An 18300-nucleotide genomic window follows, 5' to 3' on the forward strand; every position below is an offset into this window, starting at 1 on the left:
GTTCGTGCTGGACGTATTTATCTATTGTTTTTCTTTTTGCAAGAGGACCAGGCTCAAATTGTCCTTTTCTTTTCTGCTTTTCTATTTTCCCTTCTTGAGAGAAAGAAAGTCACAGTTCTCAAAACAATTTATCTTCTTACCGTTTAGCCTATTTTTTTCAGATTTTCTCATGTACTTCGTCATTTGTGTACGTGAACCGAGCGTGGATAACATAGGCACCACACGTGAAGTAAAAGTTGCATGGAGGGCACTGGTGCATCACGCATGAAGCAATAGTTGTGTCTCACGCGAAGTGCATGTTTCATCCAAAGTCCGAAACCCGGTTTGGACCGGAACCGGTGACCTCAATGATTGGTTGATCTCTGCGGAGATTTCACTCTATTGAACGAGAAAAAACTGATCAAACCAGATAGTTTTCTAATAACCGGTTTGTTCATAGACGATTCTAGAAAAAACTTGCAAATTGTTATTTTATATGTGCAAAATTTAGGGGCGCGAATCACTCAATCCCTTCCATTCCACAAAATCAGCTCCACCCATGACACAATCCCTCTTCCGCAAGTCCCTTGTCTGCTCCCTGGTCCGGCCGCCGTCCCCCACCATACGTGTTCGTCTAGGAACCCATCAAGAACAAGAAGCATAGGAGCGGGTCCAGCAGAACGGCTAGACTTAGCCGAGGCCAAGCAAGGGCAGCACCTTTTCATTTCATCTTCAAATTTTAATCTACTATATCCTTTGAACCAAAAGTTTAAATTAACTTTGGTTTGCATATTTATGTTCAATGTGACGAGATCTTTCAAACAAGACCAATCTTGCATACATTTTGACAACTTCTAAAAAATTCCAAGTTTCAAATATTCAAACTTGATAGCCAAAATATTATGTGTTTACCAAATTTCACCAAGTGTTACGGTTTAGGGCTCAGGGCTTAGGGTTTAGGGATGAGGATTTATCATTTAGTCTTTAAGATTTAGTTTTATTAGGTTTTGTGTTTAAATTTTAGTTTTGAAACTTGGTGAATTTATCCTTAGTACTTATCAAGTTTCAGTATTTTAAACTTAGCAAAGTTTGTAAAACTTGTCCAAATGTGTTCAAAAGTGATATTGTTTCAAAGCCTGAGTCACAACACACACAAATGTGCAAATAAAATACAAATTGGACTTTTTGTTTGAAAGATGGAGCATATCAAAATTTCCATGTTAAAATAAAAGGCATGAAAGATGTAGTTGGTGGACAGTGTTGTCACTGCCAAATAGTATGTCATGCAAATATTCACAGAGGATTAATACATGTAGAAGACTAGGTTTTGGCTATGCAACACACGATGTATTGATCGGGTGCACGAGACACGTATATATGTTGTACAAGGCGCGCCACAATCTCAACTATACAGAGAACTAGGAGGTGGGCCTATGACACAGTTATACATGCACAAATATATTCAACAAAACCTAAGCACATGCAGGGACCGATCTACTTTAAGCATCATGATGCAATCATGTCGCCCGATATCTGCATGTCACGCCCCTTGCGCGCCACAAATCATCTCTCCTAGAGGCTTGGGTTTTCCACTTCTCAAAAGAAAAAAGTTTAGTCTCCCTAGCCTGCATGACGAGGTCAAATTCTAACGAACCAGATTTTTCATTTTGAGAAGGCCACCATTAACCATAATTCTTCATCGATTAGTTTTTACTTGTGTCCATCCGTGTAGTTTGGATGGAAAGAAGGTACTACTTTCCCCCGCAAAAATAAATTTGAAAGAAAGAATTCCTGCTTTACATAATGCTTAGTTTGAGAATAATATAGCACGACATGTGCTTCAGATTGTGAGCGGAGAGCAGGATTGGGTTGTCTCACTCCAAAGCAGGCGCATGGGAGTAGGTATCGACGTATCGTGCTTGACGGCTAGGTGGTGTGACTACAAGGAGAAGTCTCTGTTCTGAACCCTGAAGCTTGTGGGATTGCTTGTTTATCTGAACAACGAGCTCCATTTTCTCTGCTAAATCCTGTAATTTGTCATGGCAGTAGAGGCCACGAGTGCCCACGTCAGTCCTGATTTGACTGTGCAGATAAGGCTATGATCTAAACTTTTCCGTCAGAAAAATGAAACAGACACGTAATACGCGTCATCCCACTTATTCCCGCGCAGGATCAGCCGTCTTGTGGGCCGTGAGATTCATCTCGTGTAGCCTTTGGATTGGGTTGGAACCACTAAACACAGCAACTCCTCCCTTCTTTCACACTTCACGTAGCAGTAACGGCGACCGACTAGATATGTGGCGCCACTACCCTTACAACATGAGCGGCTGCTCCAAGTGTGGGTTTGCAGACCGGTCACATTTTTTCCGGCAGTCCGAGATAGATGAAGGGGGGTTTTGCGGGATTTTAGACATCCTTCTGACCAACCAAAAGACATCACGTAACGTCTTTGCACTGTGTCCGTCAAGGACGGCTAAATGCAATGTGCTAATTGTGACGGATAGCTAGCATTTTGCCTAGTATGTTTCATTTGACGGAAAGTGCTAATTAATATAATTTTGTTATGCAAATTAAGCGGTCATTTGGCAGAAGGTACTTTTTTATGCATTAGTTGGAGTTTATTTGGCGGAAGCCTAATGCTTAGCACCTTCCGTCATGTGCTTCGTGCTTACTCGCATGATTTAGCCGGCTAGATTTGACCTAAGCTACGGAAGCACTATAATTGGTGGTCTTCCCCCCAACTAAAAGCTACTATATTTTACGGTCGGATGACCAGCTGTTGCAACAATGTTCGCGAACTGGTTCATCGTTCCGTGGATGGATGGGAGTAAATTTGTGGGTCAATGTTGAAGATGCCCTTAGATACAGAGGTAGTAATATGTGACTTTCTATATGAAATGTGTCCACGGGAATCTAGCTTTACAAAACAGCGGGTATCGGTGGACGCCAGAAACACTATGTGTACCAGTTCGACGTTAACAATTACTCTACAGTAGTACGCGTTTGGACCAGCTAACCCTACGGCTAGAGACGGTGCAGAGGCAGTGAGATCTGCATATGCATTAGTACAGGAGCTAAAGGCTTTGGCCAGCGCGTTACTAGTACAGCCACAGTGAAGCTATGTGTTAGTACAGGAGCCACAGTGAAGCTATGTGTTAGTACAGGACTAGCATACGATCAGACCTGCAAATGCGATCGTACGATCCGACCATTTGGACTCTTGGATGGAAAATGAGCAGTCCAGATGTAGCAACGCGGTCCACTAGTGAACATTTTACACGAAACCCCATTTTTTCCATTTCTCAATGCGGCACCAAGTCCCTCTCATCCCACGTATGTATCCACCCGGGACAGTAAAAATCCTCTTCCATTCTTTCTTTCTCTCAGATTACAATTCCAAACGTTCGTCGTTGCTATCTCCAACGATGGTGAGCTCACTCATTGTTTGGACTACTTTGTAATCTGAGAGAAAGAAAGAATGGAAGAGGATTTTTACTGTCCCGGGTGGATACACACCTGAGATGAGAGGGACTTGGTGCGGCATTGAGAAATGAAAAAATGGGGTTTTGTGCAAAATGTTCACTAGTGGGCCGCGTTGCTACATCTGGACAGCTCATTTTCCATCCAAAAGTCCAAATGGTTGGATCGTAGATCGCATCTGCAGGTCTGATCGTATACTAGTCCTCCCCAGCTAAAGGCTTTGGCCAGCACGTGGAGCAGGGTCCATAACTTCACGGATGGCTTGCATGCAGGATGGACCAGCTTGGTGTCAGCCATTCGTCTGGTAGCATATGTGAATGTGATTTAGGTGACTACAGTTAATTCTAGGCCGGCTACAACCAATGGGAATGCACACATTTGTTCAGTACGGATTGGTAAAATTTTAAAGTGATCGCTTTGTGAATTACGGAAAACAAAGTGTTTCTCATTGTCTCTGCTTGACTAAGTCGGTTTGCGGCGTCGTTAGCCTCCTTGAACGCGTCGTTGTGAGGCCTTGTTCTAAGTCTTCAACCCTTTACCGCGAAACAGCAGGAAATATGCCATGTAGCAGGCCACGGGTCCAGATATTAGACCAGTTATAGATCCATGGTACCGTAAATAGAGTCAATGTTGAGGTGGCAAATGTTTCGGTGGGGCAGGACCAATATCTTTTTTCATAACATCCAGTGTGGTATAGTGTCCTTGCCAGCTAGGGGAAATATTGTATTCTTTCTCTTCCTACCACTAGCAATATCGAAGCCAAGCAAGTTCCTCTTCAGTCAGTAAAACTATTATGTAGTTCAACATCAATGTGAACTTTTCTATCATACGATCTAGGAGGTAAAGGACGGTCTCTTCCTGTTCGTCTAAAGCATCAAACTTTCCCTTAACACTAGGCTACAACCAACAGGAATGCAGGCATCTACTAAACATGTATCTATGGCTAACCATTATATGGGTGGTCTATTTTATGGATGCTATATAGTGTGCAATAGAGCTAGCAGCTAGTTTACTTATTAGCAAAGTTTTAAATAGCGGGCTATGCCATATAGGGGCTGCTCCACGAGCAGCTATGAAAAGCTATAGCCGAGCTATAGAGAAGCTAGCCCAATTTATAGTTTTTCTTATATCATGGACTTTAAAAAATACACGATCCGGCATCATATATTAAATATCACATACATTTGATACACACATGTTCAGACATGAAAAAGACCAATAACGGATTATACATCCTAACTCGATAACTAACATTTGCATCAATACATCATATCTCTCCCTAATAATAAAGCAGCGATTGTTTCTGGTCGCCCGTCGTGTTTCTTTTCAGAAAACCCCCAGTCTTTTCCGACAATTAACCTGTGGTCCAGATTGAAGTAAGAAAGAACCGTTTTTTAGTTTACATAAAAACCCCTGGATTTTATGCTAATTAACCCGCGGCGCAGATTTAAGTCACAGCGAATCGATTTTTCAGTTTTACATAAAAGCTCCTGATATCTACGGAAATCACCCCATGGGCTATTAAAAATAAATACATATATTCAAATAACCATATCTTTTAAATCGTAGCTTCGATTTTAACATGTTATATATGGAATTTGATTAAAACAATATGTAAAATTTGGATATGATGTTATCTAACATGTTAAATGTTTTTAAAATGATATTTAGGATACAATGTTAATCAATGGCGCATGGTCCGTCTTTATTTCGTACCTACGCGGATCCATATTGCAACATGTAAAATTGAATGTTAATAACTGGGAAATATTATAATCCTTGGGCATGTTGTACTTGCACCAGATTCTCTTTTTGTATATATTTCATGAGATAAGACCTTACATATGTAGGTTTTTTTGCAAAATCCACGCGCGTACTTACCATTGGACTATACTTTTTTATAGTGAATACATAAACAATTTTTATAAGATGTACATACATTTATCAAATTCATGAACATCAGAAGTACATGAATGTTTATTTTTCAAAATATCCGAACTATTTGTGTGATAGTGATGCACATTCATAGTGGAACCAATAAATACAATTTTAATTTGTGTTCCATCTGTTGCATGTGATGATTATGCATGTAGGCTTTCTTGAATAAAACTTAATTTATAGACCCTGCCTTCTTAGTGTCAAACAACACCACAAAGGTTCTGCCTGAGTGTGGTTGTAGGTGCTTGCCATCAATATGACGAGTCAGAATCACAATTGAGCTGAACTGATAGCGGCTTAGATAAATCTTTTTACTCCCCGTTGCAACGCACGTGCACATTTGCTAGTATATCCAAAACAAGAAGGGTGAGTAGAGCAGATGGATGACTTTGTAGAACTCACTTGTGTCCCCCGCAGGCTGCAGCGGCTTGGTGGCGCTAAATGACTCCAAATTTAGTGGTAAACTAAGATTTAGTGGGCTATTAGCTTCATTTTTAGTTAGCGGGAGGGCTGTTCAAATTCTGAGCAATGGCCACTAAATAAATTAATGTACAATGTCTCGCTAATAGCACGCTATAGCGTGGTAGAGCATGCTAATAACGTATTTTAAGGGCCATGCTATTTTGTCCTGGCACGCTATTTTTTTCATTTGGTTTAGTTGAGCCATGTGTACTCACCGAGAAAATTAAACTCGTTCTTGATTTACATACCATACTTGCCCATGCACCAACCGCATGAACTTCATGCAGACTTTTTTTTGTCCGTCGGCATATATCACATGGTGAAATATGTGTTCACGAAATATTTTCTTGGCATGCAACATAGAAACATAAAAGGAGGCCTGACACTTACGCAACACCGACAGAGACTACATAAACTCCAAATGAAGAAGCTGATTTCCTAAAAAAGGACTTTCAGGTCGGGATGAAGCAACTTGGCAGAATATACTTCAGCAGAACTTGTTGTATGCATTGGATGAAGTAGAGGGCGTGGCCCGGGGTGTACTCTCCTTTTCAAGGAGAGAATGAAACTACCGGGCATAATTATTTGTGAACAAAAATACTATCTTATTCGCATCGCTACTTAGTAGGAAGTCGCTTTCTGCAGCACAAAATGATGCCATACACTGCTTACAACTCACAGATTTTACAACAGGTTATCATTGGATGCAAAATGATTACATTTCTGCTTCTGAATCCTAGGCCTCTTGTAGTTGTACCCCAAAGGCCTTACGGATTTCAGCAATGATGTGGCCAGACACATCGGTACCAAACATCCTAGGCAAATTTGCAGTTAGGTCGACCTCGATTGATTTCGATCTTACAGCTTGGTCCCTCTTGATCATGATCTCCCTCTCGGCCTCTTCCATTTCGGAGGTGTCACGAGCACAACTATGAAGCCAGATTTGAAGAACCTCCTTCACAGCTGATGCCAGATGACCACACACTATCTCTTCCAAGGTACCCTCCCCTCCTTGCCCGCAATCGATGGTGACCGACACTGCTGTTGGAGAACATGCACTGCGCACAAAGAGCGATGGTGACCGGTATGGACGGGTTTGTGGCAATTCTTCGATCTTCTCACGTTGCTTGTCCAAGTGAGTATGTTCATAGTACTTTTGGAGGTACTCCGGGTGGAGCGCGAGGTCTTTCCGTGGGAGCAGATCAAGAATCACAACCATTGAAGTTGGGCTGCCTTGTATGAACTCCATGAGGAAATGTGGTGCATCCGTCAAGGCATTTAGGAAAATAAGGACCGACGTAATGTCGATTGCGCCATTTGGGACTTTGCAGTGAAGTGACGAGTGCAGCATGAAATCAATCTGTAGACAAGAAATTATAACATTTAAAGCGTACAAATTTTTCTCATAACTTGGATTATAGATCTTTGTTTGTACGGTTGTCAAAATGGGGGAAATATAGTGGTTTTCTGAGCTCCTATGTAGGCACACTCGCATCCGTACTGTCCATCCATGTGCTGAATTTTTTGGATCCACGGAAGTATTTTTTAATAGACCCGTGGGAGTTGTGGTGTAAACTTAGTTGCAGACATGTGTTGTGCAGTCGTGCTATTGGTTGCTAATTTTGGGCTGGCCACAGCACACCAAAATATGCTTTTGCAGTTTAATTTGAATTACAAAAATATCTTATATTTTAGTACAGAGGTAGTAGTTTTCTTTTTTGAAATGGAAGATGTGCCCTCGACCTCTACATCTGTGCAATGCATGCAGTCATTTTATTAATTATTCATAAAGCCCTTACAAGGTAATATAGTCTGAAGCCACTATCTTAGCAACACCTGTCGTTACTCCTATCCCCGTGATGAAGGAGTGCCGAATGTCCGAGCCTAATACCAAACAGATATCGCACCAACACCGAACATCTAATGTCGGATGCCCCATCCAAGCTACAATACCTGGACTGGGTTACACACCGGTTCGGTGCACTTTCAGTGGACACCACATGCGCACGCTGCAAGGGCCATCACCTCCTTCATCCATCGATCCATCCTCAGATCAGATACTGACGCATCGACCTTCCAGGCCTCTCTACCATCGATGCCACCACGACGCAAGACAGCGTCATCCTCCTGCACGAGTCCATCACCACTCATCGGACGCCGAGTCTTCACTGTGCCACGCCGCCAAAATCCACCGCCATCGATGTGTAGGATGAAGCACCGCTCCACCACCTACCAACGCCCAACCACCAAGCCGTCCACACGTCCGTCCAGCCGATGAATGTCTCCACAGATGATGCCCCCGCGGGGGTGACGACTAAAACATCGCCATAATCCAGTCTAGGAGGTCCCTCAACGCCTCCAACGATGGGTACAACACCCACGGCCGCCGCCGTCAATGGTTGGCTCCTCCAGTTATGAGGTTTTCCCCGGAAACAATGGAGTGAGCGACGCCCTCACCATCGCCTCCAACGAGGAAAACGACACCCATGGGCGCCGCCGATGATGGTGGCATCCTCACCCACTTCAACAACTAGGCCACCATCTCCTCCTCCACTTGACCCGTCGCTGGAAAGCCACCGCGAGGCAACACCCATCGACCAAATCCCTTTGGACCAATGATGAAAACAGCCAAAGGTAGACGAGGTCACATTGCTGCGTGACCGGCGCCATGGCCACACACACGTCATCTCGAGGCGCCCGCTCAAGATCCACCGTCACAGCCATGCATCCAAGCCGCGACGGAGGGACGCCCCACCACCGCCATCATCCCCCCGCACGGGCTTTGCCCAGTCGGGATCCGGCGGCGGCGGGATGGGAGGCAGAGGGGAGGGGAAGCGGAGGGGGGGGGGGAGGGGAGAGGAGGCGGATGGGATCTAGAGGGGAGAGATCTGAGGTAGTAGTAGACAACAACTACACACGTGAGAGTGAGAAAGAAAGGTTGCATAGTAAATTGAAGACAAAGATCTATCGAGAGGAAAAGACAAAGATCTAGCAGTATGAGAATATGAGACACAAGAGAGGAAAAGACAGAGAGAAAATCTAAATGGAGTGTTTGGTCTGTGTAACAAAATATGTTCAGAGCTATCGATCTATCGATCTATCTAAAGACCAAAGTCTTTTCGAAACATTCTGAAGACTGAAGTAGATTGGAATTGGACTGTGGTGAGGAGTGTACCTACATGAGTCTCATCTACCACTTTCCCTTTGTATAAGTGTGCCTGGTCACCTTGATAACTCTATTCTCCCTTCGTTTTCTAGATATAAGTTTTTAGAGATTTCAATATAAGCTACATACAGAGCAAAATGAATAAACCTGCACCCTAAAATATGTCTATATACATTCGTATGTAGTCCATATTAAAATCTCTCAAAATACATATATTTAAAAACAGAGGGAGTAAGATGTGTTGTTCTTCAGCGAGCTACTAATTCCTGGTAACTTCAGTTCAGGCGTGATGAGTTTTGTCCACGAGGAATGGGGGGGTATTGCAGTAGGAACGGGGATGTAATGGAGAGAGAAAGTACCGACGAGGCAGGCTCGCCTCGGCGCACGTCCAGCGTGCCGACGGCGGTCCCAGCGCTGTTCCGGAAGTCGGCTACGTCGACGGGCACAGCCGAGGGCAGCAGCGGCACGGCTGCTGCCGCCTCGGCTGCCAGCGCTCGCGCTACCTCCCGGTGCGCTAGCGACGGCAGCGTTACCTCCTGCTGCTCCAGCGGCATGCGCGCGCGCACGGTGGTGCCCGACCTTCTGCCCCTGAGAGGCGGAGCCGCGCCACGGCCGAGGCGGGAGATGGTAGGGAGCGTGGGCGCAGCCACAGAGAGAGAGGTCGCCGGCCGGAGCATGGCACTCTCGACTGCGTAGACAAGGAGATGCCAAATACGGTTATCAATCCACGCCGAGCAGATGGCAGCTTAAAATCACATCACATGTGATGCCGGAAGAATGGCCAGCAGACACCCCGTGAAGGCAAGGTACTCCTGATTCCTGACGTGAACGTGCTGCTGCCAGGCGGGCGAAAACACCTCGTGAATACGAGTGCTACTCCTGTACAAACACGTAGCTTCAGTATGCTGAGCCCCCTGTCTCCCCACCAACCGGCAGGGTCAGCAGGTCCAAAGCGCCTTCTACTGTTACACTTTATTAGACTAGTTTTTAGAATAAAAGGGCAGCCCCGCCCCTGTTCCATTTCCATAGAAAATGAAACACACCGAGTACATCATATTACAGACCGCGGGAGGAGATTGAGTATCTCTTCGACAACAATTTTTGCAGAGCAAAACAGCAACGACGAACCTAGGCAATAAAGTAACAGTCTGGAAAAAAACACGCTAAACCATAAACCAGCTACTGGACATTTTAAGATGAGACATGAGGCCACATCAGCTCTCCATGGGACAGGTTCTCCTTCATGCCCATCAAGCCACCCATCTTTTGCAGGGAGTACAGCCGCCAGAGCTCGTTCTTCTTCAGCCTGGCTCTGACCAGAGCAGCAGCGGTGGTTTTCTTGCCTCCTCCCATATAGCCGTAGTGAACATCTCCACGCGTTCTTTTACATTTCCTTTGCATAGGATCTTCCAGGAGTTGCAGTATCCTGCAATATTCCTCAGCACCATCTGCACACTCATCCAACGTGTGTTGTTAAAACACATGTCATTTCTGCATCTCCAGATAGCCCAGAGGGCAGCTGATATGACAATATTCTCAGCTTGTAGTTTATTATCTTGTCCCTACATTACTGCTACCCTATTTAGCATAGGTAAGGGGAAGCAATTTATAATGGAGTGAATAATTCTCCAGATTTCCAGAGCAACAACACACTCAAAGAACAAATGGTTGATATTTTCACCTTCAGAACAGAACAAGCAAGATAAGTCATCTAAATGTTGTCTCTTACTGAGGTTATCCCTCACCAACATCTTATTGTGAGCTAACAACCACAGAAAAATATGGATGTTAGGAGGGACATGAATTTTCCACATATCAGGAATATGTACTTGGCTAATACCCCTAAAATTGACCAAGGCATACATAGATCTAACTGAGTATACACCATTGGACTCTAATTTCCAGATTAGAGCATCATCTTCATCACTAAACACAGTGGTTTGCATAATGCTTAATAAGTCATACCAAAGGAGAAGCAACCTGTTGTCCACACATCTCCTAAATGTGATTTTCAGGTTAACTCCATCCCAAAGGTCAGCCACAGTCTGATTATGCTCATTAGCTATTACATATAAATCCCAAAACTGGATGGCCAAGCTACAAGACCCAAACCAGTGATCTTCCCAGAATTTAACTCTCTTCCCATTGCCCACTTTCCATTGAAACCCATGTTTAGCTGCTTTAGCAGCCCACAAGACCCCTTTCCAAAAGGGGGATGTGTTAGTATCAGGGCAAGAGAAAATGTTAGGATTATTCGCTCTATATTTGGAATCAATAATCAGTTTCCAAATCTTATTACCACTAGCATGAAACTTATAAACCCAGGATGCTAGTAAGCTCAGGTTCATCTCAGCAATATATTAGGGACCCCCAGGCCCCCATACTGCTTTTTCTGAGTTACCAGCCCCCAGTTGGCAAGATGATATCTATGGTGACCCTCATAATTATCCCAAAAATAATGAGCCATCTGGGAGTTGATCAAGTTAATTGCCCACTTGGGGAATTTGATCATGCTCATAAGATAAGTGGGAATACTAGCTAGACATGATTATACTAACACCAATTTCTTCTCATATCCTAGCAATCTACCTCTCCAACCAGCAGCTCTTTTCAGCACCTTATCAACCACAGGCTGTAGGTCTTCTCTCATGAGCTTGGTGTAATGAAGACGGAAACCTAGGTATTTTAAGGGGAAAGCCCCTAAACCACATGATAAGGCTACAGCCACCTTTTGAGCATCATCCTCATGGACATGGATAGGAATCAAATCACATTTGTGAAAATTAATTCTAAGTCCAGACATATGCTCAAAACAAGAAAGAAGCCATTTCAGGTTTTTGGCTGAGACCAAGTTATTATCAATAAAAAGTAGGGTGTCATATGCATACTGCAAACTTGTCACCCCTTGAGGGAAGACATTAGTCATAAACCCTGATATTAGGCTATTCCTAGCTGCTTTATTAAGCATCCTACTAAAAATATCAGCCACCAGGTTAAAAAGCATGGGGGAGGCAGGATCACCTTGTCTCACCCCTTTAAAAGTCTCAAAAAAATCACTATTGCAATCATTAATCCTAACCCCCACTGAACCTTTAAACAAAATGGACTTAACTCTCTCCATCCATCTGGGACTAAAACCCCTTTGATACATAGTTTTCAGGAGGAATTCCTTGCTAACTCTATTATAGGCTTTCTCATAATCTAACTTAAAAACAAAACCTTCTTTATTGTGAGTTACAGCATCATGAATAATCTCATGAGCTGTTACCACACTTTCCACAATAAATCTGCCTTTAATAAAAGCAGTTTGGTTTTGTGAAATAATCTCATCTCCAACATCACCTAGTTGATTGGCCACACACTTAGCAAAAATCTTAAAGCTATAATTGGACAAAGCAATAGGCCTGAATTTTTGAATAGTATCAGCCCCAGGTTCTTTTGGAATGAGTGTTAATAAAGAGAAATTTAATCTAAAAAGATCTAAGGAATTATTATTCCAGGCATCCACCATTAACATAAAATCATCCTTAATGGTAGTCCAGAAGTGCTGATAGAAGAGGAAGGGAAATCCATCAGGGCCAGGTGCCCCTTCAGCATAAGAACCAAAAACAGCTTTCCTAACATCCTCTTCAGTAATATCAGCATCTAGAACTTTATTATGTTCTTCAGAAACTTTTTCAGAAGGATCCCAAAAATCATCATCTAGAGAAATGTCTAGAGTATCCTCTCTGCCAAAAAGCTTCTTGTAATAATCTACAGCAATATCCATAATATCTTTATTGGTTTCTACAGGGCCATTAGGACCAACCAACATACCAATCTGCTTCTTCCTCCTATGATTTGCAATAGCATGAAAATATGCAGTATTCCTACCCCCCCCCTCTAAGATATTTCTCTCCCTGGACCTTTGTCTGGACTTAATTTCCTCCAGTCTCCATATTTTTTGAAGCTCAGAGGCAATTTTGTCCATCCTGACCTTAGAAGGTGGGGAGAGAGTTTTAGACTCAGACTTTATATCTAGTAGGTCATATTCAGCCACCAACTGCTGTTTATTTCTATTCTGGTCAGCCTCATAATTAGCATTCCAGCCTTTACACATCTTCCTCGGTAATCTGATCTTATATTGCCATCTATCCAAAGGGTCCTTAATATAACATGGAGAGTTTCGGCATTTTTTAACCATGTCATCAAAACCTACAACTTCCAACCACCATTTTTCAAACCTAAATTGTTTGTTATTTGGTGGTTGGATAGCACCAGTATCTACCACTAGAGGGGTGTGGTCACTACCCACTCTAGGAAGAGCTGTGAGTTGAGCAGCTGGGAAAATAGTTTCCCAGCAGGTAGTAATGAACACCTTGTCAATATTAGCCATAACCAGCTTATCCTGATTATTGGCCCAAGTAAACTTTCTATTATATGGTTTAATTTCTATTAACCCATATTTATTGACCCAGTCATTAAACAGGGTAACCCAATGCAAGTTAACATTTCCTGAGCTTTTCTCCTCAATGCTTCTAACCAAATTGAAGTCTCCACCAATTATAGTGGGCCCCAACCAGGAATCAACTACATTATGCAGCTCATTGATGAACTCTAGTTTGAGATTATCATAAGCTGACCCATAAACAGATATAACTCTCCACACAATATTATTCTTTCTATCCTTAAGGATACATGAGATAGAAAAGTCTAATATATCAACAGAAACAATATCAAAATCATCATTATTGACCCCTATTATTATGCCACCAGCAGGCTGCCAATGCCAAGAATATCTACCCTGAGGATCAAAACATGAGATTTGGAAATCATCAAAGGATTCTTTTTTAGTTTCAGAAAGACCTATCAAGTCAGCATGGGTATCCCTAATGAGCTTACCCACAACTTTAAGTTTTTCAGGTTTATTAAGGCCTCTGGCATTCCAAAATAAGCTAACTACCATTAATAAACTCTAGTTTTCTACAACTATTTTTTCTACCTGAGACAACCTCAGGCCAAGTAGGGGCATTTCCAGGGTGGTCTCTACTGAGATCACATCCTGGGGCTGTTTTCTCAGACAAATCTAAACTAATCTCTTCAAGATTCAAGTCTAAATTGGCAGGGAAGAAGCACTCAGGGTGAGTGTCTTTGAATGCAGATAACCTGCTATCCTCCATTCGCCTCATAATTTGAATACTGTGAGATATAACACCATCATTATCACCTAATTTCAATCCAGCTTTTCTAGCTTTCAAGATTAATTCTTCATCATTAAAAGCAGAAAAGGAGTTATGATTAACATTACCTTTAGGAACTTCTAGATCTTTTAGCTTTCTGAGGTCTTCAGCCTTTTGAATAGCATTCCTCCCATCTCTTTTGATTCTGGTGCTCACTCTAGTTGCCACCACAGGCCCCCATTTGTGCTTTTGTGGTTTTGGCACCTCCAAAGTGGCCCCATCTCCATCAGACTCTTCATCAAATTGTTCCAGCAGTTGAATAGCAATGTTGTCTTCAAGGGTTTTCTTCTTCACAGTTTTCTTCATGTGAGAGTCATTTTGCAGTCCCAGTATAGCACTTTGCACCCTTTTTTCTAGTGAATTCACTAGTTCCACAGGGGTCTTGGACTTAGTGGGAGCTTTTTGTGAGTTTTGGGGTGGTCCCCCAGACTTGGGGTTTTTGCTCTTGTCAGTCTCCATGTCTTTGGGGCCTTGCATTTGCATGTCTCTTTCAGGACTCCCCTCCAACAGGTCCTCATCTGATTTTTCTTCACCACTATTACTTGGGTTCACACTTCCAGCAACTGGAGCTGTGTCAACAAGGAAAGAAATAAGAAACAGTTCCTTGTCAATCTCTACCAGCCTTTCTGTAGGGATCTTTGATATGTCCCTTACAGCCACCTGCACTTTAACTTTTTCATAGAAACTTCTAAATATCTCATGCCAGTCCACATTAACCAAGATGCCCAAGATGTAAGTGATCTGAGAGATTACTTTCCAAGTGAGGTTGTTGACAGGGATCCCAATCATGTTTACCCACACCTCTTGCAATTCAGCATAGGCCACCTCCTCTCCATCCCACTTATCAAATGAAACTGTCACCCCTTTCTTTCTGAGATTAATGGAGGGTAGCTCTACCAAATCTTTTACCTTTTTGTGAGGTGGGAACCTAACTAGGAACCTCTTCTCAGTCAACTGCCTCACCTGCCATGGCCAGTTAGTTTTCCATATCTCAGAGAAATTGTTGTTCAACTCTTGTGATGTGATGGATCCTTCTTCAATAACAGCCACACAGACATTGGACATATTTAGCCATTTGACAGCCTCTTTGTCATCTGATTCAATGTGAAAGAAACCCAGCCCTGCATTAGCACTGCCAAAATATTGAGCAGTACCTTGTGGTTTGTACCATTCCAAACAGTTGTCCATATGGTGCCCTGGCTTGTGACAGATGAAACACTTTTTGGGTACTGGACATGTCCCCACAAAGTGTGCTGGTTCTCCACAGTTATAGCATATAACATCTCACATTTTTGGATCATAGTTGATCACCACTTCCTCATTCCTACTCTGAGAGCTTTCAGACTTGTCATCTCCAGATTTCCTTTGCACCTCTTTCTGGGAGAAGCTCTTGCTTTTCCTCTTCTGTTGGTTCTGAGAAATCTGCTGGTGAGTGCTAGACTGCCCTTCTCCAAATCCTTGCATCTGATTACCAGGTTGCATCTGTTCCGGGGTATGACCAAACTGCATCTGCTGCTGCTGATGGTGCATAATTGGCATCTGCTGTTGTTGTTGGTGCATCACAGGCAAGCTAGGCACACCAGGCAAGTATTGCTGAGGCCACTGATTGAACTGAGGAAATTGCATCCCATGCCAAGGAGGCATCCCTTGTAAGTTGCTAGCTCCCCCAAATTGTTGCATATTTTGGAAGTTACCTGGGTGCATCTGCTACAACGGTGGCGACCCTTGTGGATTCAGGCCACCAGGATGGCTCGGGATCTGACCAGGGGCTTGAGTGTGTACCTGACCGCTCGGCCGAAGCCCCTCTCCACGGCCAGCACCACCTCCTCCACCACGGCGACCCCCACCCCTGTTGCCTGCCATCCCTTTGACCACCTCAGCGTAGGTCGCCCGAATAGCACCACCCCGCCACAACTCCTTGGAGAAGCTGATCTTCTTCGCCTGGATCTGTCTCCCTCTCACTCTCGCAGGGTAGCAATCTTCTGGTGTGAATTTTTTGGAGAGGAAGAGGTCCTTGCGAATCCAGACCAGCCCCCCTCCTGGTGGCGGAACCCTAGCCTTTCTGGGAGACGGCACAGACCACAGCTGCCCAAATACCTCAACTACCTCCTCACCATCCTGAGAAAGCAGTTTTTGAGAGTGCGCTTTCTCCTGTCGAAAACAGTCTCCCACTCCCGTCTTCTACGCCCCCACGCTGACACTCGGGGCCCACCGACCAGCAGCTCCGGCCGAATCTCGCACCTCAGCTGCTCGCCTGCAAGCTCGTGCCCTCGCCGGAGACACCCGGAATGGGGAGGGACGACAGGGAGAGCTTGCTCGTGGTTCCAATCGAACCAACTGAACTGAGACCTCTCCAATCAACATCTCCCCCAGTTGCCCAGAGCTTACCATGGGTCTCGCCGAAATAATCTCCATCTCGCCCTCTGAACCCTAGATGTCGACGCGGCTTCCTCTGCCGCCCAATTCAGCACCTGCTCCGGCTCTAGAGGTGAGCCCAATCGGAATAACCGCTCGCTCTCTTCCTCTGTAACCCTCGCCAGAATCTGCTCGACGAGGACCAGCTTCGCATTCCTCGCCTTCTCCGCCGCCCGTTCTGCCGCCTTCTCCAGCCTGTTCGCCGTCTTCAGGAGCGCCTCCAGCTCTTCTGTCGACGCCCCCCGCTCTCTCGGTGTTTCGCTCATCCCTAATCAGATCTGGGTCGTTGAGCACGATGCCCAAACCGATTCCTGGGCCTGAGCGATCGAGCGAGCGGGGCCAAGCGCTCGTCGCCTCCGAGAGCTCGCCGTCGGCGTAGTTCGCGCGGAGAAAGTGGTGGTCGGCGGTGGGGGAGTGGGAGGTGAGGTGGGAGACGCGGTCATGGAGACGCGGTCATGGACCACCTATTAGACTAGTCATAATGAGTAGTAACTTAGACTAGTAACATCACATTTTACTAGGCTATGTTATGGTTCATTTATTGGATTCGGCTTGCCTGCTCCCTCCTCATGCTCCCATTCGTGCTCCCACTTCATCCTACGACTGTCTTTTTTCCTTTCTAATCTAATCATCTCCCCTCTGATTTTAAGGGGGTGGGGCCGGGCCTTATTTTGTTCCAATCAAATCAAGCCACGTACGCGGGAGCACGAATGGGCGCACGCGCGGGGAGCAGGCAAGTCTCGTCCTCATTTATTACCCTATAGACTCATATTGTCTTGGTATGTGTGATGTTACAGTAACTAGCTAAGTTACCACCATCACCTCTCTCATCATTAAATATGTGCCACATAAGCAAAATTATCTTAAAAAGTGTGATGTTACTAGTGATGTTACTCCCACTGTGGCCAGCCTTATTGATTACATCGAACCGGTGTCGATAGAGTTCCTGTCGACAACCAGTACTCTATGTTTCTTTAGGCCGTGGAAAGTATTATAAGTTAGGATCATGCATATACGATAGTAGTTTATAATACTATCTCCGTAATGAATAATATTATTGATAAGTGTCACACGTTAGATGATGTGCGACGGGTTTTGCTAGACATGTGCAAAATTTGCTATGAAAATTACGTAGGGCGTGATCTGGGCTTGTTTGATTGGAATGCACCAGCCCAACCCTGAAATTGGGGGGGAGGGGGGGAGTGGGATTAGGGAAGGAGACTTCCTTTTCGTAATTAATTTAGTACCATTTTTTGGTGTGTGGCACTCCCGCACTGATATTTTTTGATGGCAATTTTAATCATGTGTAAGGATGGCAGTTTTCGATGACACACGTCAAGTTTCTGTCAAAAATAAACTGAAGCATGAATGATGTTATGCTTGCATCACTAAAGTCATTCTCTCTTTCTTCATTTAATTTTATGTTACATCATCAAAATTGCTTAGTTCGTATGCATGATACTCCAACTACAAATGGCCTTACACACTTGATGGGTGCTCCTAGTGACCATCGCTGGTATAGTTTTTTCCTGAATTGTTGACTACAACTTATTGAGTCAGAGCATGTCTAGCTTCTAGGGGCAAATTATCAGGTTTGAGATATTAAGGCCTATCTAATAGATCCCAGCAAAAGGAGCATCA

General features: G+C 44.1%; 1 protein-coding gene across 1 annotated transcript; it reads right to left on the bottom strand.

Annotated features, from left to right (window-relative positions):
* Window positions 1–6440: 6440 nt before the first annotated feature.
* LOC125517190 (red chlorophyll catabolite reductase-like) lies at window positions 6441–9824 on the bottom strand. The gene is made up of 2 exons (XM_048682368.2): window positions 9385–9824; window positions 6441–7219 (listed from the first exon to the last, which is right to left on the bottom strand). Exons 1-2 carry the CDS (start codon window positions 9700–9702, stop codon window positions 6596–6598), a joined length of 942 nt encoding a protein of 313 aa, XP_048538325.2. The 5' UTR covers window positions 9703–9824; the 3' UTR covers window positions 6441–6595.
* Window positions 9825–18300: the final 8476 nt, after the last annotated feature.

This window comes from Triticum urartu, chromosome 6A, assembly GCF_056163025.1.
Source record: "Triticum urartu cultivar PI428250 chromosome 6A, HENAU_Tu73, whole genome shotgun sequence".
NCBI lineage: Eukaryota > Viridiplantae > Streptophyta > Magnoliopsida > Poales > Poaceae > Triticum > Triticum urartu.

Excerpts from the sequence above, each read along its gene's own strand:
- LOC125517190 (XM_048682368.2), bottom strand. The coding sequence starts at position 9,702 with ATGCTCCGGCCGGCGACCTCTCTCTCTGTGGCTGCGCCCACGCTCCCT. Across the intron at positions 7,220-9,384 it reads GAGGCGAGCCTGCCTCGTCG|ATTGATTTCATGCTGCACTC; the intron begins GTACTTTCTCTC and ends TCTTGTCTACAG.